The sequence below is a fragment of the Ranitomeya variabilis genome, chromosome 1 (assembly GCF_051348905.1).
Source record: "Ranitomeya variabilis isolate aRanVar5 chromosome 1, aRanVar5.hap1, whole genome shotgun sequence".
NCBI classification, from domain to species: Eukaryota; Metazoa; Chordata; class Amphibia; order Anura; family Dendrobatidae; genus Ranitomeya; species Ranitomeya variabilis.
The window spans coordinates 696,549,478-696,575,706 of record NC_135232.1 but is presented as its reverse complement, the minus strand read 5'-3'; the positions used below and the strand labels follow the sequence as shown (position 1 = coordinate 696,575,706).

At 45.0% G+C, this 26,229-nt stretch overlaps 1 protein-coding gene across 2 annotated transcripts in view; it reads left to right on the top strand.

Annotated features, from left to right (window-relative positions):
• Positions 1-26,229, top strand: part of TDRD9 (tudor domain containing 9) — a 395,302-nt gene that overhangs the window by 112,713 nt on the left and 256,360 nt on the right. For both annotated transcript variants that reach the window (XM_077266617.1, XM_077266625.1), the window contains one exon: positions 14,865-14,945. In XM_077266617.1, the coding sequence (XP_077122732.1) occupies positions 14,865-14,945 (81 nt within the window). The remainder of the gene's footprint in view (positions 1-14,864; positions 14,946-26,229) is intronic.

The window sequence follows — 26,229 nt, the reverse complement described above, 5'->3', positions numbered from 1 at the left end:
GGCTTGCAAAGTCTGATGTAAAACTCTGTCCAAATACTGCTAGTGTGACCTCATCCTTAATCTCTATGTTTATATTCCACAGGACTTTTTTCTTTTTTGTAAATGTTTGGCCTTACTTTTTTTTACTTTCTTTGTTCACAGCACATGGAGCACCACTGTTGGCCCAGGTTCTGTAGTGGTCCTTCATCAGTCAGCCACGGACCCGTCCCAGCCATCCTCCAGCACTGCAGCAAGTGGGCCTGCCACACTAACTGGTGACCAGGAAGCTGGTCCATCAGGTGATCCCCTTCCCCAGTCCTCTGCCTCTGCCCATTTTTTTGGGGGCTCCTCCCGGCAGCGGCAGAGGTCCGCGGACAGGTCACTCATGCCCGAGTTTTTGCACTTGAGCTCGGTCTTCCACGAGGGACTCAAGGTGATGGGTGACTGACTGGATACTGCCATTAGCCAAATGAGTACACGTATCCAGGAGGTTACCACAGCCCTTGCCCAAGTGAAAGCCGACCTCCAGAGGCCAGCACATCATTTTTTTAATCAAATTGAACAGGGCATGTCGGAACACCTTACTCCCGATCTCCAGATTAGTGTTATGCAGGCCTGTAATGCTGCTTACGTGCAGGCTATGCAGCAGAGTCGGTATTTTCAGCAGACAGTGGGGGCATTTCCACCTGTGCCCACACTGTCACGCTTTACCTCAATGCCGACCTCTGCTGCATACCACTGCACGGTCACCTCCATTCCAAGCACTGCTGGACACCACTATAGCACCACCACCATGCCGAGTGCTGTAGGACAGCCCACCGCCACCACCATGACATCCGATGCTCCTGCTTGGACCTCCTCCATTGCCACCACCATGCGGCAGCCGCAGGACCCTGGCATGGCCTTCACTACTGCCACCACAACAGCAATGCCGCTGCCGGACCCTGCCCTGGCATTCCCCGCCACCACAACAGCAGTGGCGCTGCCGGACCCTGCCCTGGCATTCCCCGCCACCACAACAGCAATGCCGCTGCCGGACCCTGCCCTGGCGTTCCCCGCCACCACAACAGAAATGCCGCTGCCGGACCCTGCCCTGGCATTCCCCGCCACCACAACAGCAATGCCGTTGCCAGACCCTGCCCTGGTGTTCCCCACCACCACAACAGCAATGCCGTTGCCGGACACTGCCTTGACTCTACCAGCCACCACTACAATGCCGCTGCACAGGCACACGGACCGTGACAGGTCGGCCACCACGGGCAGGCCAATACCAATGAGCCCAACGAGGCTCCCAGGACAGCTGCGCCGATCCAAGAAAGGGAAAGGCAAAAAAAAACAACAAAAGACGATAGCTATCCCTCCCCCCTCTACTCCCAATGTGTCTGTAATGACTGGTTTGTCTCACCCTTCCAGTGTGTCTCTGCCCTCTCATGTGACTAGTCCAATCCCCGAATTTCCAGACCCCAGTAATTTTATAGCACCTTCTCCAGCCACCCCTGCGTCGTCGACAGTTAGCCAGCCCTCACAGCTCCACACCCCCCAATTTCTCTATCAACCCCAAGCAGGTGCAGTTAGTTTTTTATTTTAGTTTGTTTTGTTAAAATAAAAAATCATGTTTTTTTGCCCCCAATAAGGTTTGGTTAATTGTGTATTTTGCCGCCGGCAACACACACCGTGCGCCAGATCCACAAAATGCACCGAACACTTTTCTTTGGGCCACCTCCTACCTCCCGTAGTTAGTTAGTACAACACTGAAGCTTTGTGTGTGTTTGGTATAGAGATATGAGGTTGCCCCAAAAAATAACACTTGTATTTTCTCCAAAACTTCTTCTTTCTGTATACTCTGTGACTTTTTGTCACAGACTGAAGGCAAAATGGTGGTAATACACAGCTAAATACACATCAGAACTATACTCAACAGGTCGTGTCTTCACAAAATCATTAGTTATGACACCTGACCTGCTGAGTTGAGAAATGCCTTGTATTACCTCCATTTTATCTTCTTTGTACATTAAATCTATTTCACACAAAGTGAAGGGACGATGGAGGTGATACAAGGCTTATCTATACTCACCAGGACATGTATCAGAAATAATGAATTCATGAGCCATTTATTTGTGCATCATGAATTCATTATTTCTGACACCTGACTTGATGACTATAGATCTGTTGTGTAGGCTGCCGTCACACTGTAGTATTTGCGCAGTATTTTACATCACTATTGGTAAGCCAAAACCTGGAGTGGAACAATGTGAGGAAAAGTATAATAAAAACATATGCACCACTTCTGCATTTAACAACCACTCCTGGTTTTGGCTTACAAATACTGATGTTAAGTACTGAACAAATACTGCGAATGTGACGGCACCAAACAGCCACCCACCTTTGGAATCCCAGCCCCGCACTATGTGTTATGCATTATGCACAGTGCGGGGCGGGGATTCCAAAGGTGGCTGGCCGCAATGCCCGCGCAGGCGCAGTGTGCAAGCCTGGCTGGAACGTCAGACGGCCAGAGCTTACTGCGTCTGCGCAGCACAGCAGTACACTGCGCAGGCGCCGGTTTTGAACCGATAACAGCGCTGAGGGGGTGGCGCCAAAAGCGCAGGAAGATTGGAGTGACGGCAGAGGAGCTGGTCAAGCTGGGGAGTGAGGACCCGCCTACCTGGCTAGAGACAGGAATTGTGGCTAAGTATAAAAACGCTTTATTTTGGGAATACTTGAACCTAAAACTAAAAGAGCCACCTTCCTAGAATGCAGCATTACTGCTGCACAAGGTGGCTCTTTTAGTTTATAACGGCTGGAGGGGGGTGACAGTGGCCCTTTAAGCATTATAGGTTGGACCTTGCCTCTTCTTCAGACCTTACCTTTGGGAAAAGGGTTCTGGAAGTGGTGGTCCCTCCCTAATGTACAGCCTCTGCAAATCTCTCCTTGGTACCTTGGGGGACAGAAAAATATAGATACTTACCGATAACGGTCTCTCTGAGCCCATGACGGCACCTGTACATTCCCTCCCTTCACGTGTGGGTGTGCACACTAGTTAATATTATGCTAGTTCTTATGAAAATAGTCACGCGGTCACGTCACGTCTCTGTTAAGACTTTGAGTAATGTAGAGAAAATATATATAAAAGTTCCCATCAAGCTCTGTAAACAACTGATGCGGGAGAGAGGTTACCGCCTTTTTATCTGTAGGTTTCCTGTCCTTGGTGGGCGGATCCCCTCTCTCCATGGTGCCATCAAGGGCTCAGAGAAATACCGTTATCGGTAAGTAGCTATATTTTTTTTTTTATATATTGATCGGCTCCTATGGTAGACTATTCCACAGATTAATAACGAAGCCTTGTCTCCTCTGGGGATTGTGCCTTTTGTTCTCCAGATGGAGGGAATATCGTCTTTTGAGAGGATTTTACATCAAACATGCTTTGAGCCATTTTCTCAGTTCCTTCATTGGTGGACATTAGCCATGGGTTTATGCTGCTGCCACTAAGAATTACAGTATGGGCCACTTTCGTACATGTACAAGTTAATCATCTCAAGACTAAATAAATTTTATTCTCTTAGTCTTAACTCATTACGAAGATTTTCCATACCTCCTACCAGTTTTGTGGGTCATCTTTCCACCTATTCTACCTTCGGGGGCATCCTTTCTATAAACTGGTGTCCAGAACTGAACTGAACTTGTTCGAATGCCACTTTTGTTGTCCTCTATTGGACTGCCTGAGCGCAGTACTCTGCTTTCTATGACAGTCCCTTACCAAATTAATTAGAGCGATGATCAATCATGTTCTCTTACCGGGACAAAAAGTGATAGTTCTGCCCATCAGTGTGGGTTCCAGCAATCTAGAAGTTATTACTTATCAAATGGATAGATAATTTGTTGCAATCGGAAAAGGACTTTAACCCCTTTCTGTCATTGGATGTACTATTCTGTCCATGTGGGGTGGGCCCTACTTCCCAAGGATGGAATAGTACGTCCAGCGCGGTCGTTTGCGGACCGCCCCGGCACATTAACCCCCGGCACACTGCGATCAAACATGATCGCAGTGTTCCGGCGGTACAGGGAAGCATCGCGCAGGGAGGGGGCTCCCTGAGTGCTTCCCTGAGACGATCAGTACAAGGCGATGTGCTCACCTTGTACCGAGCGTCTCATCCCTGCAAGCCCCAGATCCAAAATGGCCGCGGGGCTGCATCCGGGTCCTGCAGGGAGGTGGCTTCACAGCGCCTGCTCAGAGTAGGCGCCGGGAAGCCTCCAGCAGTGCACATCAGATCGCCGACACTTTAGGGTTTGTGTCCACGTTCAGGTTTGCTTCAGGCTTTGGTCAGGATTTTATGCAGGTAAAATCCTGACCAAAAATGCACCTGAGGTCACTGGCAGGTCACCTGCGGTGTTCCTGCGTGTTTTGCTCATTGTAGCAACATGCTGTGTTCTGAAAAAACGCACCGCATGTGCGTTTTTGCAGGAAAAACGCATGCGTTTTTTAATGCACAGTGGAGACGGGATTTCATTAAATCCCCTCCACTATGCTGTAACATCTGAACGCTTCGTTTTTGACGCTGCGGCTCAGCGCTTCGTCAAAAACGCAGCGTTTCCTGAATGTGGACACATACCCTTACTGTGATGCCCCCCCCCCCCCCCCCCCGGCAAAGTAAAAATGTAGAAAAAAAAAAATTACATGTGTAAAAACTAAAAAATAAAGAAAAATAAATAAATCCTAAATAAATAATAATAAAAAAAATATTGTTCCAATAAATACATTCCTTTAGCTAAATAAAAAAAAACAAAACCATAAAAGTACACATATTTAGTATCGCCGCGTCCGTAACGACCCGACCCATAAAACTGTCCCACTAGTTAACCCCTTCAGTGAACACCGTAAAAAAGAAAAGAAAGAGGCAAAAAACGCTTTATTATCATATTATTATATCATACCGCCGAACAAAAAGTGGAATAACATGCGATCAAAAAGACGGAAATAACCATGGTACTGCTGAGAACGTCATCTTGTCCCGCAAAAAACGAGCCGCTATACAGCATCATCAGTGAAAAAATAAAAAAGTTATAGTCCTCAGAATAAAGCGATGCAAAAATAATTATTTTTTCTATAAAAGTTGTTATCGTATAAAAGCGCCTAAACATAAAAAAATGATATAAATGAGGTATCGCTGTAATCGTACTGACCTGAAGAATAAAACTGCTTTATCCATTTTACCAAACGCGAAACGGTATAAACGCCCCCCCCCCCCCCCCCCCCCAAAAAAAAAAAAAAAAAAAGAAATTCATGAATACCTGGTTTTTGGTCATTCTGCCTCACAAAAATCAGAATAAAAAGCGATCAAAAAATGTTACGTGCCTGAAAATGTTACCAATAAAAACGTCAACTCGTCCCGCAAAAAACAAGACCTCACATGACTCTGTGGACCAAAATATGGAAAAATTATAGCACTCTAAGGCGGTTTTTGCCATGCGGTGTACAGTACAATGTTAACCTATGGAAACCAAAAACCGCAGTGCACATGCTGCCGAAAATTCCGCGCGGAAACGCTGCGGAAAAAAAGAAGTAGCATGTCACTACTTTGCGGATTCCGCAGCGGTTTTCAACCTGCACCAATAGGAAAGTGCAGTTGAAAACCCGCAGAGGAATCCGCAGAAGAAACCGTGTGAAAATCCGCAGTGAAAACCGCAGTCGTTTTGCACTGCGGATTTTCCAAATGCGCTGTGGAAAAATCCGCTGCAAAATCCGCAACGTGTGCACATACCCAAAATGTGGTAACCCAAAAAACATTTTTTGCAATAAAAAGCGTCTTTTAGTGTGTGACGGCTGCCAATCAAAAATCCGCTAGAAAACGCGCTATAAATAGTAAATCAAACCCCCCTTCATCACCCCCTTAGTTACGAAAAATTAAAAAATTAAAATTTTTTATTTATTTCTATTTTCCCATTAGGGCTAGGGTTAGGGGTAGGGTTAGGTTTAGGGGTAGGGTTAGGGTTAGGGTTGGGGCTAAAGTTAGGGTTAGGGTTTGAATTACATTTACGGTTTGGATTAGGGTTGGGATTAGAATTATGGGTGTGTCAGGGTTAGGGGTGTGGTTAGGGTTACAGTTGAGATTAGGGTTAGGGGTGTGTTTGGATTAGGGTTTCCGTTATAATTGGGGGGTTTCCACTGTTTAGGCACATCAGGGGCTCTCCAAACGCAACATTGCGTCCGATCTCAATTCCAGCCAATTCTGCGTTGAAAAAGTAAAACAGTGCTCCTTCCCTTCCGAGCTCTCCTGTGCGCACAAACAGGGGTTTACCCCAACATATGGGGTATCAGCGTACTCAGGACACATTGGACAACAACTTTTGGGGTCCAATTTCTCCTGTTACCCTTGGGAAAATACAAAACTGGGGGCTAAAAATAATTTTTGTGGAAAAAAAAAAAAAAAAGGATTTTTTATTTTCACGGCTCTGCGTTATAAACGGTAGTGAAACACTTGGGGGTTCAAAGTTCTCACAACACATCTAGATAAGTTCCTTGGTGGGTCTAGTTTCCAATATGGGGTCACTTGTGGGGGGGTTCTACGGTTTAGGTACATTAGGGGCTCTGCAAATGCAACGTGACGCCTGCAGACCAATCCATCCAAGTCTGCATTCCAAATGGCGCTCCTTCCCTTCCGAGCTCTGCCATGCGCCCAAACGGTGGTTCCCCCCCACATATGGGGTATGAGCGTACTCAGGACAAATTGGACAACCACTTTTGATGTCCAACTTCTCCTGTTACCCTTGGGAAAATACAAAACTTGGGGCTAAAAAAGAATTTTTGTGGGAAAAAAAAGAATTTTTATTTTTACTGCTCTGCATTATAAACTTCTGTGAAGCACTTGGTGGGTCAAAATGCTCACCACACATCTAGATAAGATCCTTAGGGGTCTACTTTCCAAAATGGTGTCACTTGTGGGGGGTTTCAATGTTTAGGCACATCAGGGGCTCTCCAAACACAACATGGCGTCCCATCTCAATTCCAGTCAATTTTGCATTGAAAAGTCATATGGCGCTCCTTCCCTTCCGAGCTCTCCCTTGCGCCCAAACAGTGGTTTACCCCCACATATGGGGGTATCAGCGTACTCAGGACAAATTGTACAACAACTTTTGGAGTCCAATTTCTTCTCTTACCCTTGGTAAAATAAAACAAATTGGAGCTGAAGTAAATTTTGTGTGTAAAAAAGTTAAATGTTCATTTTTATTTAAATATTCCAAAAATTCCTGTGAAAACCTGAAGGGTTAATAAACTTCTTGAATGTGGTTTTGAGCACCTTGAGGGGTGCAGTTTTTAAAATGGTGTCACACTTGGGTATTTTGTATCATATAGACCCCTCAAAATGACTTCAAATGATATGTGGTCCCTAAAAAAAAAATGGTGTTGTAAAAATGAGAAATTGCTGGTCAACTTTTAACCCTTATAACTCCCTAACAAAAAAAAATGTTGGTTCCAAAATTGTGCTGATGTAAAGTAGACATGTGGGAAATGTTACTTATTAAGTATTTTGTGTGACATATCTCTGTTATTTAATTGTATAAAATAGTTGGAAAATTGGAAAATTTTCAAAATTTTCGCCAAATTTCCGTTTTTTCCACAAATAAACGCAGTTCATATCAAAGAAATTTTACCACGATCATATGAAGTACAATATGTCACGAGAAAACAGTGTCAGAATCACCGGGATCCGTTAAAGCGTTCCAGAGTTATAACCTCATAAAGGGACAGTGGTCAGAATTGTAAAAATTGGCCCGGTCATTAACGTGCAAACCACCCTTGGGGGTAAAGGGGTTAACCCCTTTACCCCCAAGGATGGCTTGCACGTTAATGACGGGCCCATTTTTACTTTGAATTTTCATGCCTTTAAAGGACCGCTAAGTCCGTAACGCTCCGTCACGGACCGCTCCTGACACATTAACCCCGGAACACTGCTATCAAACATGATTGCAGCGTTCCGGTGGCAAAGGGAAGTATCGCGCAGGGAGGGGGCTCCCTGCGTGCTTCCCTGAGACCCTCAGAACAACGTGATTTGATTGCGTTGTTCCTTGGGTCTCCTCCGTTCTCCTCCCTGCAGGCCCCGGATCCAAGATGGCTGCGGGAGTCCTTCCGGGTCCTGCAGGGAGGTGGCTTGCAAGCGCCTGCTGAGAGCAGGCACCAGCAAGCCTCCTGCACTGCATGTCAGATCGCTGATCTGACACAGTGTTGTGCAAAGTGTCAGATCAGCGATCTGACAATTACAGAGTGATGTCCCACCCTGGGACAAAGTTATAAAGTAAAAAAATTAAAAAAAAAATACAGTGTGCCAAAATATTTTTTAAACTATTACTAAATAAATAAAAATAAATATTGTTCCAATAAATAAATTCCTTTGTGAATAAAAAAAGCAATAAAAGTACACATATTTATTATCGCGGCATCCGTAACGACCCGACCTATAACACTGTCCCACTAGTTAACCCCTTCAGTGAACACCGTAAAAATAAATAAAAAACGAGGCAAAAAACAATACCGCCGAACAAAAAGTGTAATAACACGCAATAAAAAGAGACGGATATAAATAAACATGGTACCGATGAAAATGTCATCTTGTCCCGCAAAAACGAGCTTCCATACAGTGATATCAGCGAAAAAAAAAAGTTACAGCCCTCCGAATAAAGCGATGCAAAAATAATTTTTCATATAAAATAGTTTTTATTATATAAGTGTCAAAAACCTAAAATGAGGTATCGCTGTAATCGTATTAACCCAAATAATAAAACGCGGAAAGGTATAAACGCGCCCCCAAAAAAAGAAATTCATGAATTGCTGTTTTTTGTCCATTCTGCCTAACAAAAATCGGAATAAAAAGCGATAAAAAATTGTCATGTGCCTGAAAATGGTACCAATAAAAACGTCAAAAAACAAGACCTCATATGACTCTGTGAACCAAAATACGGAAAAATTATAGCTCTCAAAATATGGTGACGTAAAAACTATTTTTTTGCAATAAAAAGCATCTTTTAGTGTGTGACAGCTGCCAAACGTAAAAACTTGCTTTAACTAGTAAATCAACCCCCCCTTAATCACCGCCTTAGGAAAAAATACTAAAATTAAAAAAATTATTTTTTGATTTTCCCGTTAGGGTTGGGGTTAGGGTTTGCATTAAGTTTACGGTTGTGTTAGCGGTGTGCCAGGGTTAGGGGTGTGGTTAAGGTTGTGATTCGGGTTGGGGGTGGGTTGGGATGAGGGTTAGGGGTGTGTTTGGGGTTAGGGGTGTGTTAGGGTTGGAGTTAGAATTGGGGGGGTTTCCACTGTTTAGGCACATCAGGGGCTCTGCAAACGCAACGTGACGCTCGCAGACCATTCCATCAAAGTCTGCATTCTAAAACGCCACTTCTTCCTTTCCGAGCTCTGCCATGCGCCCAAACACTAGTTTTCTCCCACAATATGGGGTATCAGCGTACTCAGGACAAATTGGACAACTTTTGGGATCCGATTTCTCCTGTTACCCTTGGGAAAATGCAAAACTGGGGGCTAAAAAATCATTTTTGTGGGAAAAAAAAAGGATTTTTTTGTTTTTACGGCTGAGTTATAAACTTTAGTGTGAATCTTGGGGGTTCAAAGTTCACACAACAAATCTAAATAAGTTCCTTAGGGGGGTCTAGTTTCCAATATGGGGTCATTTATGGGGGTTTCTACTGTTTTAGGTACATCAGGGGCTCTGCAGACGCAACGTGACGCCCGCAGACAGTCCATCAAAGTCTGCATTCCAAAATGGCGCTCCTTCCCTTCCAGGGTCTGCCATGTGCCCAAATGGTGGTTCCCCCCACATATGGGGTATCAGCGTACTCAGGACAAATTGCACAACAACTTTTGGGGTCCAATTTCTCTGGATACCCTTGTGAAAATAAAAAAATGGGGTCGAAAAGATCATTTTTGTGGGAAAAAAATGATTTTTTTAATTTTCACGGCTCTATATTATAAACTTTAGTGAAACAATTGGGGGTTCAAAGTGCTCACTACACATTTAGAGAAGTTCCTTAGGTCAGAGGTGTCAAACTGCATTCCTCGAGGGCTGCCAACAGGTCATGTTTTCAGGATTTCCTTGTATTGCACAGGTGATAATTTAATCACCTGCACAGAATGATTCCAGCACCTTGTGGAATGCTAAGGAAATCCTGAAAACATGACCTGTTGGCGGCCCTCGAGGAATGCAGTTTGACACCTCTGCCTTTGATGGTCTAGTTTCCAAAATGGTGTCATTTGGGGTTTCCACTGTTTAGGCACACCAGGGGCTCTGCAAATGCGACCATGGCGTCTGATCTCAATTCCAGCCAATTCTGCGTTGAAAAAGTCAAACGTTGCTCCTTCCCTTCTGAGCTCTGCCATGCGCCCAAACAGTGGTTTACCCCCACATATGGGGTATCGGCGTGTTCAGGACAAATTGCACAACAACTTTTGGGGTCCAATTTCTCCTATTACCCTTGGTAAAATAAAACATTGGATCTGAAGTAATTTTTTGTGAAAAAAAAAAAGGTTAAATGTTCATTTTTTTTTTTTAAACAAGGGTGCAGTTTTTAGAATGGTGTCACTTTTTGGTATTTTCTATCATATAGACCCCTCAAGGTGACTTCAAATGTGATGTGGTCCCTAAAGAAAAAAAAAATGGTGTTGTAAAAATGAGAAATCGCTGGTGTACTTTTAACCCTTAACTCCCTAACAAAAAAAAATGTTGGTTCCAAAATTGTGCTGATGTAAAACAGACATGTGGGAAATGTTACTTGTTAAGCATTTTGTGTAGCAGTAACATATCTCTGTGATTTAAGGGCATGAAAATTCAAAGTTGGAAAATTGCAAAATTTTCGTTTTTTTCACAAATAAACGCGGGTAATATCAAATACATTTTGCCACTATCATTACGGACAATATGTCACTAGAAAACAATGTCAGAATCACCGGGATCCTTTGAAGCGTTCCAGAGTTATAACCTCATAAAGGGACAGTGGTCAGAATTTTAATAATTGGCCCGGTCATTAACGTGCAAACCACCCTTGGGGTTAAAGGGTTTAAATGCATGTATTTTTGGATAAAAATAAATTTCCCTATAGAGTTTGATTAAAAATATTAAATAAAGAAGGTGCCTAAAAATATTGAACAGTTGGTCTTCTACAACCTTTTACATATCACTGTACATAGGGAGCCCATTGATAATCTGCTGTCTACAGAACCATTGTCTTGGCTGATCGATGTCCACATCAAATATCAACTTTCAACTGGTCCAAATTTCGACAGATAAGCGTCATGGGCTCTGTCCTTTGAATTAGGTCATTGGCGAATTTACTGGAAACTCATTCTGCAGTCTGTGTACAGTTAATACAAAGAGACTGTAGAATCGAAATGTTCCTAAAAGTTTTAAATAACCCAACTTAAAAAAAAATAGATTAAAAAAAAAATTATGGTCGCTTTAAAATATAAAAAACTTTCATTCGTTGTCTCCACGGCGTTCTTCCATATTGCTGTCTTGGCCCCTGGCCATTTTGGTTTTTTCTTCTGATTCCTCCTTCGATGACTGATGTCACGTGACTTCTGCAGTGACGTTCACTTGATAAAGAGATGAAATGTGGCCTGGATAGCATCATCCATCGGACGTTGAGTTGCTGGGGTTAAAACGGCCTTAAGGTTATCTGAGTGAATGCGTTTTGTTTGTCTCTACACTACGCCGCAGAAAATCTCTCCCATAAATATTGGATCAATGCAAACACCAATATTCATCACTAAAAGTGATGTTATGTACGAGCTGATAGAGCGAGAAGTCTAGTGGTATACTCGTGGAGTGCTGCCGATTTTATATTTACATATCATAGTTTTGTACATATTTTTTCTGGAAACCTCATGGCTGTCTGACCAGCGGACATTTGGCAGACAGCAGCTCGTGTATGGACAGTTGCAGAATAAGAAGTAATGATTCCACAAACTCCTATATAAAAGTATGACGTTCATTGTAGTATGTGAATGCTCTTTAAAAAATGAAAACCTGTTAGCTTTCCTTTGCATGGTTTCCTCCTTTAATAAATCCTCCCGGCAGTTCATTGTCATTGCTGAAATGTCAGCAGGAGGGTGACCTTTTGGTTGCTTTTGAGCAGGTCTTCCTACGTGCTTAGGTATCCTTGGAAAAATCAAATGACTTATTTAATTTGTCTATACTATCTTTTTTTATCTTTACATATGGTTTGGCTTGAAAATTTTTAAAGGTAACCTGTCAGCAGCACTATTCCTGCATCGGCAGGACACTTATTACAGTGCCATCCGCTGACTCGTAATTCTGCTTTCACTAGCTTGTTACGTGCACTGATGGTCTTTTCAGTACAATTACGGACAGGCCTGCCAGCGCTGCTCCCACTTCTTCATTGTTAGCAGAGATAGAGCCTCTGCTGCATAATGTTATTTCTGTCTCCTACTTTAATAAAGTATTGGAACCATGGAGAAGAGGAGCCACAGCCTACAAGTGCGCTGATCTGCCCACCCCTGCACTTGCGGACCTAATTTACATATCCATTTGATTTGAATTGCGACACAGCAGTTGATGTGAAAGGCGACTTTCATAATGTTTTACTCTGCCCTATCCTGCACATCCTTTGCTTGCACTGAAGTAGTGTTAGACTCCATTTAAAATGGACGCTTAAACCTTTACCCACACGTTCACATACACTCATTTACAATATCCATATGCAGAATACAGGCTGTTGTGAAAAACATTGTGAGTCTGCTCACTAGTTCATATGACGTTGATTGTAATATGAAAGTTAAGGCAGAAATTTTTTTTAAAATGGGGTATTTCCCATTCTATCCTCCTCATTTGTAAGTACCGATATCACCTGTATATACAGTAGAAAACACAGGATTCACAATAGGTGATGTCACATCTCACCTCCTCCTCCTGTACAATGACTGATAACACCTCTATATACAGTAGATAACACAGGATCCACCATTCACAATAGGTGATGTCACAGCTCACCTCCTCCTCCTGTACAATGACTGATAACACCTCTATATACAGTAGATAACACAGGATCCACCATACACAATAGGTGATGTCACGGCTCACCTCCTCCTCCTCCTGTACAATGACCGATAACACCTCTATATACAGTAGATAACACAGGATCCACCATTCACAATAGGCGATGTCACAGCTCACCTCCTCCTCCTGTACAATGACTGATAACACCTCTATATACAGTAGATAACACAGGATCCACCATACACAATAGTTGATGCCACATCTCACCTCCTCCTCCTGTACAATGACTGATAACACCTCTATATACAGTAGATAACACAGGATCCACCATACACAATAGTTGATGCCACATCTCACCTCCTCCTCCTGTACAATGACTGATAACACCTCTATATACAGTAGATAACACAGGATCCACCATTCACAATAGGTGATGTCACAGCTCACCTCCTCCTCCTGTACAATGACTGATAACACCTCTATATACAGTAGATAACACAGGATCCACCATACACAATAGTTGATGCCACAGCTCACCTCCTCCTCCTGTACAATGACTGATAACATCTCTATATACCGTAGATAAAACAGGATCCACCATTCACAATAGGTGATGTCACAGCTCACCTCCTCCTCCTCCTGTACAATGACTGATAACACCTCTGTATACAGTAGATAACACAGGATCCACCATACACAATAGGTGATGTCACGGCTCACCTCCTCCTCCTGTACAATGACTGATAACACCTCTATATACAGTAGATAACACAGGATCCACCATTCACAATAGGCGATGTCACAGCTCACCTCCTCCTCCTGTACAATGACTGATAACACCTCTATATACAGTAAGTAACACAGGATCCACCATTCACAATAGGTGATGTCACAGCTCACCTCCTCCTCCTGTACAATGCCTGATAACACCTCTATATACAGTAGATAACACAGGATCCACCATTCACAATAGGTGATGTCACAGCTCACCTCCTCCTCCTCCTGTACAATGACTGATAACACCTCTATATACAGTAGATAACACAGGATCCACCATACACAATAGTTGATGCCACATCTCACCTCCTCCTCCTGTACAATGACTGATAACACCTCTATATACAGTAGATAACACAGGATCCACCATTCACAATAGGTGATGTCACAGCTCACCTCCTCCTCCTGTACAATGACTGATAACACCTCTATATACAGTAGGTAACACAGGTTCTCGGCTCACTTCCTTTTTTCACAGTGACCTTTGCTCAGTTTAGATCATGCTTGGATGGCTCTTCTGTACATACAGATTGAGTTATTGCTGTTCATTTTTATGTGAAGAACAGCAAGGAGTAGTCTAATATTAGGTAATTATTTGATGAGACTTTACCTTTTAACCACTCTTTTGGTCCATTGTCCAGGCTCCCGCCTGATATTGAATCAGCAGTGCTGCAGCCTCATGATGTATTTGCTTTTCTGCTCAGTGGTGCCCCAGGTGCTCTGTGCAGAGAACTGCAGATGCCCTGTTCACTATGCTGCAGTTCACCTGTACAGTGGGCGGCCAGGTTGCTGCTGAGGAGGGTTGTAGTAGTCCTTTCACTCTCAGGATTGGTTATGGTCTTTGAAGTCGCTCTCCCACCAGTAAAACGTAAAATCCTATCCTAGATCATAGACCTTCTAGTAAAAAAAAATTTGGATTAAAAGAGCTCAGCGGAGCTTTTCTGCCCCTTGGTTTCACCTATTGGTGGTGGTCTGTTCACCTGGACCCCCAACGATCAAGACTTTCGAGATGTCATAAGATAATAAAATGTTAATAATATAAAAATAATAAACGTAACCTCTTTTTAATCTGCTTATTGCCTTGAATAGGTCCATGAACGCACTGAAGAAATGGATTTCCTTTTGATGATTGTACGCAAACTTTTACGAACTAACTCAAGAATGGTGAAGGTCTGTGAACATTACCATAAAATGTTTTCTTTTATCCATGAATAAGTTCATATACACTCCACAGTCCATACAAGATGAATTCCAACCACCTCCCCCACCTCTTTGCACATGTATAGAGTGCAGTCATGAGCTGAACCACTGCATACATTAGGTGCCAGCCCTGTTGCCCAGCTGGCACTTGCCTCTAACAGCAGCGATTGGAGCGGCTGCTAATCCCGTAAATGTCCCTGTCAACCAGTGTCAGCGCCTCTTGTGTTGTTGTGTCATTGCCCCTTCCTCCCTGTGTGAGGCACTGTCCTTTTGGTACTCAAAGGAAATCATTATTTCTCTCGCTTCTTTGGGGGACACGGAACCATGGGTGTATGCTGCTGCCACTATGCACAAAAAAAATTAGCTCCTCCCGGTGCAGTGTACACCCCACCAATTGGAGTCAAGATAATCAGTTTAGCTTAGTGTCAGTAGAAGGCAGAAAAAAGTCTTTCTTTAGACCCATATCTACTTGGTTTTCAGTGTTTTTTTTTATTTTTTTTTTTAAATTATTTCCCTTTTCTTTTGAGGGTTTCCTCTTCTATCCCACGGAATGATTCAGTGTGAACAGTCACACTGTTAACCCACATAGAGACAGTGAGTATGCCGTGTACGGACACCCCGTATTCTCATCTATCTATTCGGCAGGATCCCTGCCCCTAAGAGTGTTTAGGTGATTCGAAGAATGGTCCTTGCCCCCAGGGCTGTGGAGTCGTAGTCCATTTTGATGGAGACTGAGTCTATAAAATGAACCAACTCCGACTCCTAAACTATATAATAGGGTACAGTAGTACAATTCAGGATGTGCTGTAAGTTTTTTTTTCATAAGAATTTTTGAAAGTTATGAAATGTCCTGTAAATGTCTTCTGTTCCGGATCTCTGCTTTTAGTTGAGATGAATCTGTGCTGCGCTTTATGCACATGCTCAGTAGTGACCGGTGCTGTGGAGTCTGAGTCAGGAGTCAGGGAAATTGAGGAGTGGTTTGGCTTACCGATTCCACAGCCCCGCTTGCCCTACTCTCCTGCCCACTCGCCCACCAGAGCCTGACTGTGAGGAGGTGCAGACATCCTACTATCTGGTGAAGTTTTGATGTCTGTTTTTTACATCCATGACCTCTCCAGGGACGAAGAGGTACCCCCCCTTTTTTCCCTCAGTGTTTCCACACCACTGAAATAGCTTCAGCCCTACAGATTTGAACGTCTGGCTAGATTTTAGAATCGGAAGAGGATTCATCGTAGGTGTTTAGTGTCGTGAAATCTGACAGGGTTCTCAATTTAATCAATGTTCATGTGTGTACTGTGTTCTGTATAAGGGGTATGTGTTTGGGGCCCTGTATTAGGGGTACGTGTGTGGGGCTCTGTATTAGGGGTACGTGTGTGGGGCTCTGTATTAGGGGAACAATGATGTGGGGCTCTGTATTAAGGGAACAATGATGTGGGCTGTGTATTAAGGGAACAATGATGCGGGGCTCTGTATTAGGGGAACAATTATGTGGGGTTCTGTATTAGGGGAACAGTGATGTGGGGATCTTTTATTAAGTGTGATTATGATTGTGTGTGTGTTTTTTTTTTTTTTTTCTGTAACTGGTTTTAGGCCCACTTTTCACCTGGTTTTTATTCCTCCATGCCACTCTCTCTCTCTACCACCGGCCTCTCTTCCTACACTAGGCCCTGGCTTTTGTTTGGCGCTCGGCCCCACCCCCTTGCTTGTCCCTCAGGCTTTTCTCCCGCTTCAGCCACGCCCCTTCTCTCCTTCTGCGACATGGGAATTGCATGCCTTTTTTTTTTTTTTGTCTAAAGCCCTCCTCTTCCTTTCGGCGGTTGCATTGGGGGGACACAGGAAACAATGGGTATATGCTGTTGCCGCTAGGAGGTTGACACTTTGAAAAAAGAAAAAAAAATGTTGGCTCCTCCCCAGTAGTTTGTGCCAGTTGGTGGATGTAAAGCTAATCCTTTTTCTACCTTAGGTTTGTTGTTTTTTTTATTAATGATGTCCATTTTGCAGGTTAAGCATGTGATTAAGACAACAGTGTGTAAATGTTCACCCTATTGTACCCCTTAAAGACAGAGAGCACACTGAGGGATTACATCACAACTGTTGTCGCTGGTCCATCCGGCAGGTCTTTATCCCCCTGACACATCAGGACATCTGCACTGAGGATAGGCAGACTGGTCCTTTTCTTCATCCCCGGCCCGCTTGCCCCCCAGAATCCAGGTATTCATGGTGGGAAGATGAACACACAAACCTTATGATTACTTCCCGAAGATCTGCTTCCAGACACTTCATGGTTTGCACCCAAGTTCTCGACGTCAATCTCTGGCACCAATTCTGCGAAGAGGGATTCCGGATCTTCCAGACAGAAATCTCCATTCAGACAGTTTTGGGGCTCCCAACCAATCAGAACGCTTCTACCTCCCAGCACTCCGTCTCTTGTGCGCCTTTCCACAGACCCTCCTTCAGTGAGCGGGAAAACTTTGCATGATTACCGGCACCGCCACCTCTACCCAGGGCCATCTTCAGCTACTGTCTCAGGTGTCGCATCTCCTGTCCCAGCAGCACAGCTTCACCAGGTTCTCCACACTCCACATCATCCCTCTGATCAAACTGCAACCCTTCTAAAATGCCACCCCAGGAGCACACCACTGCTCGGAACGAGACTGGGCTGCATCTCTCTCCCAGTCTGTAGGTGACATTACCAAGGTATACTACATCTTGGTTTCGGTCTTAAAACAATTACCCAGCCCTTTCTCTATCACCGCCCCCCCCCCCCCTTTCGCTTCCCTTGGTGTTTTGGACCCTGTGGCCCCTCAAGTGTTCTTAAACTAGTGCAAGCACCTTTTTTTTCTAGAGCCTCATCACCCATGATCCCATCACCCTCTCTCCCTCCAGCCTCTGAGCCCCTATCTCTGCTGGAGTCAGAACCTCAGACTGATGTAGACTCCAAACAGGTCTCTAAACTACGGGACACGGTAAGTGGTCTAATTGTAGCTGTCAATCAGCTCCTTAACATACAGGACACAGAAACAATCTGAGCAGACCGTATCATTCAGAAGGACGAAGAGCCCTCTCGGAACCTTATCCAACCACAAGGAATTCACTGGAATCTTCGCTTAGGAATGATAACACTGACAAGTGTTTCCATAGAAAAAAAACGCTTTACATCTGATCTGTTTCAGTTGGCCCTCCTATTACCCGCCTCTCAATTAGCATTATTCTTCCTCTCTCTGATGCAGCCTCCTTAAAGGAGCCCTTGCCAAATCAGCCTTTGAGGCCGTTGGCTCAGCCCTCTTCCTGTCATTGGTAGCGACATGGGTAGACTAGGCAGTAACTGCCTGTGCAAAACTCCTCCGTCAGGGTATCCTGTCAGCCACACCTTCTGAGTTGGATCTAGCGTACCAAATCGGTCATGCAGGGAAGTATCTCCTCACAGCCTCCCTCGACGCAGCCGCTTGCGCTGCGCTGGCAGCCAGAAACATCACCATTCGCAGGGTCTTATGGTTGAAAGCATGTCAATCAGACACGGCTTCCAAGAGGTCCTTTATTAGTCTTCCCTTCCAGGGCTCTCGTCTTTTCGGGGAGAAATTGGATAAGATAATTTCCATTGCCACGGGAGGCAAGAGTACTTCACTGCCTCAACAAAGACCTAAACGCCTGCCTCCCAAGCTTCGCACAGTGCAGTTTCCTTCCTTTGAGAGATTACCAGTTCAAACTACCAATCAACAAGACAATTCTCCAGCCCACCACGAAAGGAAGAGGTCTTCCTTCGAGCCAGCCTCTACCTGGCGCCCCGAGCCCACCGGTTCCGGCTTTCCATTACCGGATCTAACAGATTTTCTTCAGCATGATGAGTCGCTCCCACCTGGGAAACCTCTCGGGGGTGGGCAGACATCTCCTTCAGTTTCTTGACTAATGGCTCTCTTTAGTCGACGCCTTGGTTGGAGACATCTCCCACGGTTACAAGATGGAATTTTCTATGGTCCCTCCCTTTCGATTTTACGAGTCCTGCCCACTAAAGTATCGTTTCCTCATTCCTGAATTTTTCGAAGCTTTCAGCCTGCTCGCTGAGGCAGGGGTCATTGTTCCCGTTCCTTCACCAGGTCGCTTTTCAGCTTTCTATTCAAACCTGTTTGTGGTCCCAAAGAAGGATGGACACTTTTGTCCCATTCTGGATCTCAAACTGTTGAACAAAAGTGTTCTGACCGTTCCATTTCAGAATGGAGTTCCTTCGTTCTGAAATTGCCTCTGTGGAACCCGGGGAGCTCCTATTCTCCTTGGACCTTCAGGATGCCTACACCTACATAATCTCATTTTTCCTCCTCACCAGAGATTTATTCGGTTCACGGTACAGCTGTTCCATTTTCAGTTCACTGCACTGCCATTCTGCTTAGCCACAGCACCCAGAGTCTTCACAAAGATAAATGCGACATTTATGGCCATTGTTCGACGCAAGGGCATCCTTGTTACCCCCTAGTTAGATGACATTCTCATCAAGGCGGCACCCTCCTCAGCATGTCTCTAGTCTAAATAACATTCTGGCACCCTCTCCCTTCTGGGCTGGATTATCAACATACCCATGAAGTCTCATTCTCATCGCTCCAGACTGGCCCAGAAAACCCTGGTACGCAGAAGTAGTCAACCTTCTCGCGGACACTCCGTGGAAACTCCTGGACCTTCCAGACCTTTTCTTGCAGGTTCCTCTGTTCTACTAGAATCCTCAGTGGCTCAGTTTAACCCCCTAGCCCCGAAGCTTTTTTCGGTTTTGTGTTTTCGTTTTTCGCTCCCTTTCTTCCCAGAGCCATGACTTTTTTTTATTTTTCCATCAGTATGGCCATGTGAGGGCATGTTTTTGCGGGACGAGTTGCACTTCTGAACAACACCATTGGTTTTACCATGTCGTGTACTAGAAAACGAGAAAATTCCAAGTGCGATGAAATGCAAAAAAAAAAGTGAAATCCCACAGTTTTTTTTTTGTTTGGCTTTTTTGCTAGGTTCACTAAATGCTAAAACTGACCTGCCATTATGATTCTACAGGTCATTGCAAGTTCAAAGACACCAAACGTTAAGGTTCTTTTCTAAGTGGTGAAAAAAATTGCAAACTTTGTTAAACAAAAAAAGCGCCATTTTTCGATACCCGTAGCGTCTCCATTTTTCATGATCTCGGGTTGGCTGAGGGCTTATTTTTTGCATGCCGAGCTGACTTTTTTAATGATACGATTTTGGTGCCGATACGATCTTTTGATTGCCCGTTAATGCATTGTAATGCAATGTCACGGCAACCAAAAAAAGTAATTCTGGTGTTTTGGCTTTTTTTGTCGCTACGCCGTTTAGCGATCAGGTTAATCCTTTTTTTTCTTGATAGATCGGGTGAATCTGAACGCGGCTATATCAAATATGTGTATGTTTTGAATTTATTTATATTGTTTTATTTTGAATGGGGTTAATGATGTTTATTTTTTTAACCCCTTTCTGACATCTGACGTACTATCCCGTCGAGGTGGGGTGGGCCCGTATGACCATCGACGGGATAGTACGTCATGCCCTTTAATGCGACACCGCGACTTAAGTCGCGGTGATCGCATTAAAATTCCGACGCCATCTTACCTTACGGAAGATGGCCTCGGCATCTTGGGGTATGGCGCCGGCCTCCCAATTGCTGTGATTGGCTGTTCAATTCTGAAAAGCCAATCACAGCCTTTCACATTGTTTCAGCCAATCGCAGGGCACAGCGGCGGTGTTACTTCGCTGTGCCCTGCTGGTAACTACCTGCTCCGGTGCCTGCCTCCCGTGCCCTGCGTCTGTGCCCTGCTCTGGAATCTGCAGCTGATTGGCGCGATCGATGTGATCGTTGATCGCGCCAATCACAGGGCACAGCAGCGGTATGACCGCGCTGTGCCCTGATGGTGACCTACCGGTCACTTGCTGGTGACCTGCCGGTGACCAGCCTATGATCGGAGCTGTGAGCTCTGATCATAGGCTGGTGCCTAGCAACACCGGCGTCACCAGGGCCTCCCCTGATTAGTGGGATCGATGTGATCATCGATCCCACCAATCACAGGTCACAGCAGCGGTGTGACCGCTCTGTGACCTGTCTCACCTGCCCCTGACCTGTCTGACTGCTCTGCAGGAATCCTCACACTTGTTGAGGGTTCCTGCAGAGCGGTCACGCTGACAGATCCCCCTCCTGTCCTGAGACTTGTGTTGCCACAGTAGCCTGTGACACCATAATTCTTGCTAAAGAAAGAAGAAAGAAGAGAGACTACAAACGTAAGTGTTCATCCCCGATCCCGGCCCGATCTTTCATCCCCCCTTCCCCCTCCACCCCCAATTTGCGCCGCGTCCGTCCGTGCCCAAATTTAGCAGCCGCCGAGCGTTGATTGGTGACGCAGTTCGCCGATCAACACTCGTGCTCGCTTTTCTTTTTCACCCCCCTTAGCGCCGCCGAGCGTTGATTGGTGACGCAGTTCACCGATCAACACTCGTGCTCACTTTTCTTTTCCACATCCCCGTCCGCGCACCCAGCTGCCCCGTCTAAACCCGTGCCTTTCATTTCTTTTCTTTTTTTTCCACTTTCCCGTCCGCGCACACAGCCGCTGCGTCTAAACCCGTGCCTTTCGTTTCTTTTGTTTTTCCCACATCCCCGTCCGCGCACCCAGCCACTGCGTCTAAACCCGTGCCTTTCGTTTCTTTTTCTTTTTTTTCCACATCCCCGTCCGCGCACCCAGCCGCTGCGTCTAAACCCGTGCCTTTCGTTTCTTTCTTTTTTTTTCCACATCCCCGTCCGCCACCCAGCCACTGCGTCTAAACCCGTGCCTTTCGTTTCTTTTTTTTTTTTTTTTTTCCACATCCCCGTCCGCGCACCCAGCCGCCGCCGAACTTTTATAAGTGACGCGGTTCACTTATCAGAGCTCTCGTGCCTGCCGTTTTTTTTTTCACATCCCCGTTCACACACCCAGCAGCCGCCAAACTTTGATAAGTGACGCAGTTCACTTATCAGAGCTAGGGCCTGCTGTTTTAGACTTTTCCTTTCACAGGTATTTTTTTTTCCCTATTTGCTTTTTTTTCCTTTAGCTTTTCCTTTTCAGAATAGTTTGCACCAAACACTATCCCCCCCACACGTACACATAGTTACCAATAAATTACACCCAAGCACCATACTCACCAAAAAAAATGTCCCGTTCGTCCCATCAGCGCTATTCAGCGGAGGAGGCATATTCTTTCCTTGCCTCCGACACTGATAGCGAGGGAGAGGATCCCACATTCCTTTACTCTTCAGATTCTTCATCCTCTTCCTCCTCCTCCTCCTGCTCCTCGGGTCCTGCGGAACCGCCACGCAGACGCCCCAGGAGAGAAGATGAGGCAGCGCCCACTCCTGAAGATGAACCAGCGTGCCCCTCTTCGGACCCCATATGGACCTCGCCCCCCGAAAATTACGAGCCACTGATTCCTGATTTTGTGGCAGAATCAGGAATCAAGTTTGACACCACCGGCCTCACAGAAATAGACTTTTTTAAAGTCTTTTTTCTCTGAGGATTTTATTAACCTCATGGTGGAGCAAACTAATTTGTATGCTCGGCAATTTTTGGAGCAAAACCCCGGTTCATCATTTTCTAACTGGTCTCCTGTAGACGCAGTTGAAATGATGCAGTTTGGGGGCCTGGTCCTCCACATGGGGATCGTGAAGAAGCCAGAAATTCGGCAATATTGGAGTATAGATATTTTATATAACACTCCAGTGTTCCGAATGGTCATGGTTCGGATGCGTTTTGAGGCCATCCATAAGTTCCTGCATTACAACGATAATGCACGGTGTCCTGCACGAGATGACCCCAATTTTGACCGTCTGTTCAAAGTTCGGCCGGTCATTGAACACTTCAGCAAAAAGTTTGCTGAAGTGTACGTGCCCAAAAGGGACATCTGCGTGGATGAGTCCTTGGTTCATTTTAAGGGGCGGCTCAGATTCTGTCAATACCTGCCCAACAAGAGGGCCAGGTATGGAATCCAACTCTACAAGCTCTGTGAGAGTACCTCAGGGTACACCTACAGCTTTAGAGTGTATGAAGGGAAGGACAGCAGGATTGAACCGCCTGAGTGTCCTTCTATCCTGGGAGTGAGTGGGAAAATTGTGTGGGATTTGGTGCACCCACTGCTGGATAAAGGTTATCACCTCTACACCGATAACTTTTATTCCAGCATCCCACTCTACAAATCCCTCTCTGCGCGAGGTACCGCAGCCTGCGGTACTGTCCGTAAAAATCAGAGACGCTACTTGGGCAGATGCTCAGAAAAGGTGAGAACAAAGCCCAATGTAGCGACCACCTGCTGGTGGTCAAGTACAAGGACAAGAGGGATGTCCTTCTCTTTACCACCATACACGGTGATGGCAGTGCCCTCAGCAGTGTATGGGGTACCTCTACACAGGTCTGCAAACGGACTGTGTACTGGGGTACAACAAAAACATGGGAGGCGTTGATCTCTCCGATCAACTCCTCCAACCGTACAGTGCTTTGAGGAAGGCCAAGGTGTGGTACAAAAAGCTGTTTGTGTACATCGTACAAATGGCAATGCTCAACGCTTTCCTGCTGTCACGATGTGCACGACACACTGATACGTTGTACCTTCAGTTCCAGGAGGTAGTGGTTAAGGCCCTGATGTTTGGCACGAGGGAAGGAGCGGGCCTCAGTACTTCCGGAACTGAGGGTGCTCGTATTGTACCAGGTCAGCATTTTCCGGGGGTGGTCCCACCAACTGATAGAAAAGGTAAGCCGCAAAAAAGGTGCCGAGTGTGCTACAAAAGAGGAGTACGCAAGGACACCATCTATCAATGCGACACCTGCCCCGACAAACCTGGCCTGTGTATCAAGGACTGCTTCAAATTGTACCACACCTCCATGCACTACTAATTTACTTAACAGGAACCAGTAGATTAGTTCCAAAGAGGGGGCATATCTAAGTAAGTTGGGGGTCTAGGTTCCAAAATGATGTCACTTGTGTTTTTTTTTTTTACTGTTTAGGCACATCAGGGGCTCTGCAAACGGAACATGACGCCCTCAGAACTAGTCCATCAAAGTCTGCATTCCAAATCGTCACTGCTTCCCTTCTGAGTCCCGAAGTGCCCAAACAGTTTTTTCCCACATATGGGGTACCAGCGTACTCAGAACAAATTGGACAGCAACTTTTGGGGTCCAATTTCTCTTGTTACCCTTAGAAAAAAAAAAATTGGGGACTGAAAGATCATTTTTGTGGGAAAAAAATAGAATTTTTTATTTTCACGCCGGGCATCATAAACTTTAGTGAAGCACTTGGAGGTTCAAAATTCTCACCACACACCTAGATAAGTTCCTTAGGGGGTCAAGTTTCCAAAATGGAGTCACTTGTGGGGAGTTTCTACTGTTTAGGCACATCAGGGGCTCACCAAATGGAACATGATGCCTGCAGACAATTCCATCAAAGTCTGCATTCCAAGACGTCACTACTTCCCTTCCGAGTCCCGAAGTGTGCCCAAACAGTAGTTTTCTCCCACATATGGGGTGCCAGCGTACTCAGGACAAATTGGACAACAACTTTTGGGGTCCAATTTCTCCTGTTACCCTTGGGAAAATAAAAAATTGGGGACTGAAACGTCATTTTTGTGGGAAAAAAATAGAATTTTTTATTTTCACGCCGGGCATCATAGACTTTAGTGAAGCACTTGGAGGTTCAAAATTCTCACCACACACCTAGATAAGTTCCTTAGGGGGTCAAGTTTCCAAAATGGGGTCACTTGTGGGGGGTTTCCACTGTTTAGGCACATCAGGGGCTCGCCAAACGCGACATGGCGTCCAATCTCAATTCCAGCCAATTTTAGCTTGAAAATGTCAAACGGCGCTCCTTTCCTTCTGAGCCCTGCCATGCGCCCAAACAGTGGTTTCCCCCCCCCCCCCCCCCCCACATATGGGTTATCAGCGTACTCAGGACAAATTGGACAACAACTTTTGAGGTCCATTTTCTTTTTTTACCCTTGGGAAATTAAAAAAAATTATTGCTCTAAGATCACTTTTGTGACTAAAAAGTAAAATGTTAATTTTTTCCTTCCATGTTGCTTCTGCTGCTGTGAAGCACCTGAAGGGTTAATAAACTTCTTGAATGTGGTTTTGAGCACCTTGAGGGGTGCAGTTTTCAGAATGGTGTCACTTTTGGGTATTTTCTGCCATATAGACCCCTCAAAATGACTTCAAATGTGAGGTGGTCCCTAAAAAAAAAATGGTTTTGTAAATTTTGTTGTAAAAATGAGAAATTGCTGGTCAAATTTTAACGCTTATAACTTACTAGAAAAAAAAAAAAAATTTTGTTTCCAAAATTGTGCTGATGTAAAGTAGACATGTGGGAAATGTTATTTATTAACTATTTTGTGTCACATAACTCTCTGGTTTAACAGAATAAAAATAAAAAGTTGGAAAATTGAGAAATTTTAAAAATTTTCGCCAAATTTCCGTTTTTTTTTTTTCACAAATAAACGCAAGTTATATCGAAGAAATTTTACCACTATCATGAAGTACAATATGTTACAAGAAAACAATCTCAGAATCGCTAAGATCCGTTGAAGCGTTTTGGAGTTATAACCTCATAAAGAGACAGTGGTCAGAAATGTAAAAATTGGCCCGGTCATTAACGTACAAACCACCCTTGGGGGTAAAGGGGTTAATATATATATATTTTTTTTACTTTTAGCATGCTTCAATAGTAGGAGACTAGAAGCTGTTACAGCCCGATCGGCTCTGCTACACAGAGGCGGTGATCAGATCGCCTCTATATAGCAGATTTACTCACTTGCTATGAGCGCCGACCACTGGGTGGCGCTCACAGCAAGCCGGCACTGACAACCATAGAGGTCTCCAGGAGACCTCAGGTTGTCATGCCAACATACCGATGACCCGCGATCACGTGACGGGGTTCACTGGTGTGCGTATTTCCAGCGCAATTGCCGGAAGTGGGATTTAAATGCCGCTGTCGGTTTGACAGTGGCATTTAACTGTTTAATGGCTGCTGGTGGATTTCGATTCCACCTGCAGCTATTGCGGGCACATGTCAGCTGACATGTGTCCGGAAAGATGTGGGCTCACCGCCGGAGCAAGTGGCAGTGGCTAGCTCTCTGACTTGAATGGAGTTTTTGCTGTTTCCCTCCCCAGGGACTGCTTCAGGACGTCCTATGGTTTCCTGTTGTCACCCAATGAAGCGATGGACAAAACCGCATTTGTGGTTGCTCACCGTAAAATACTCC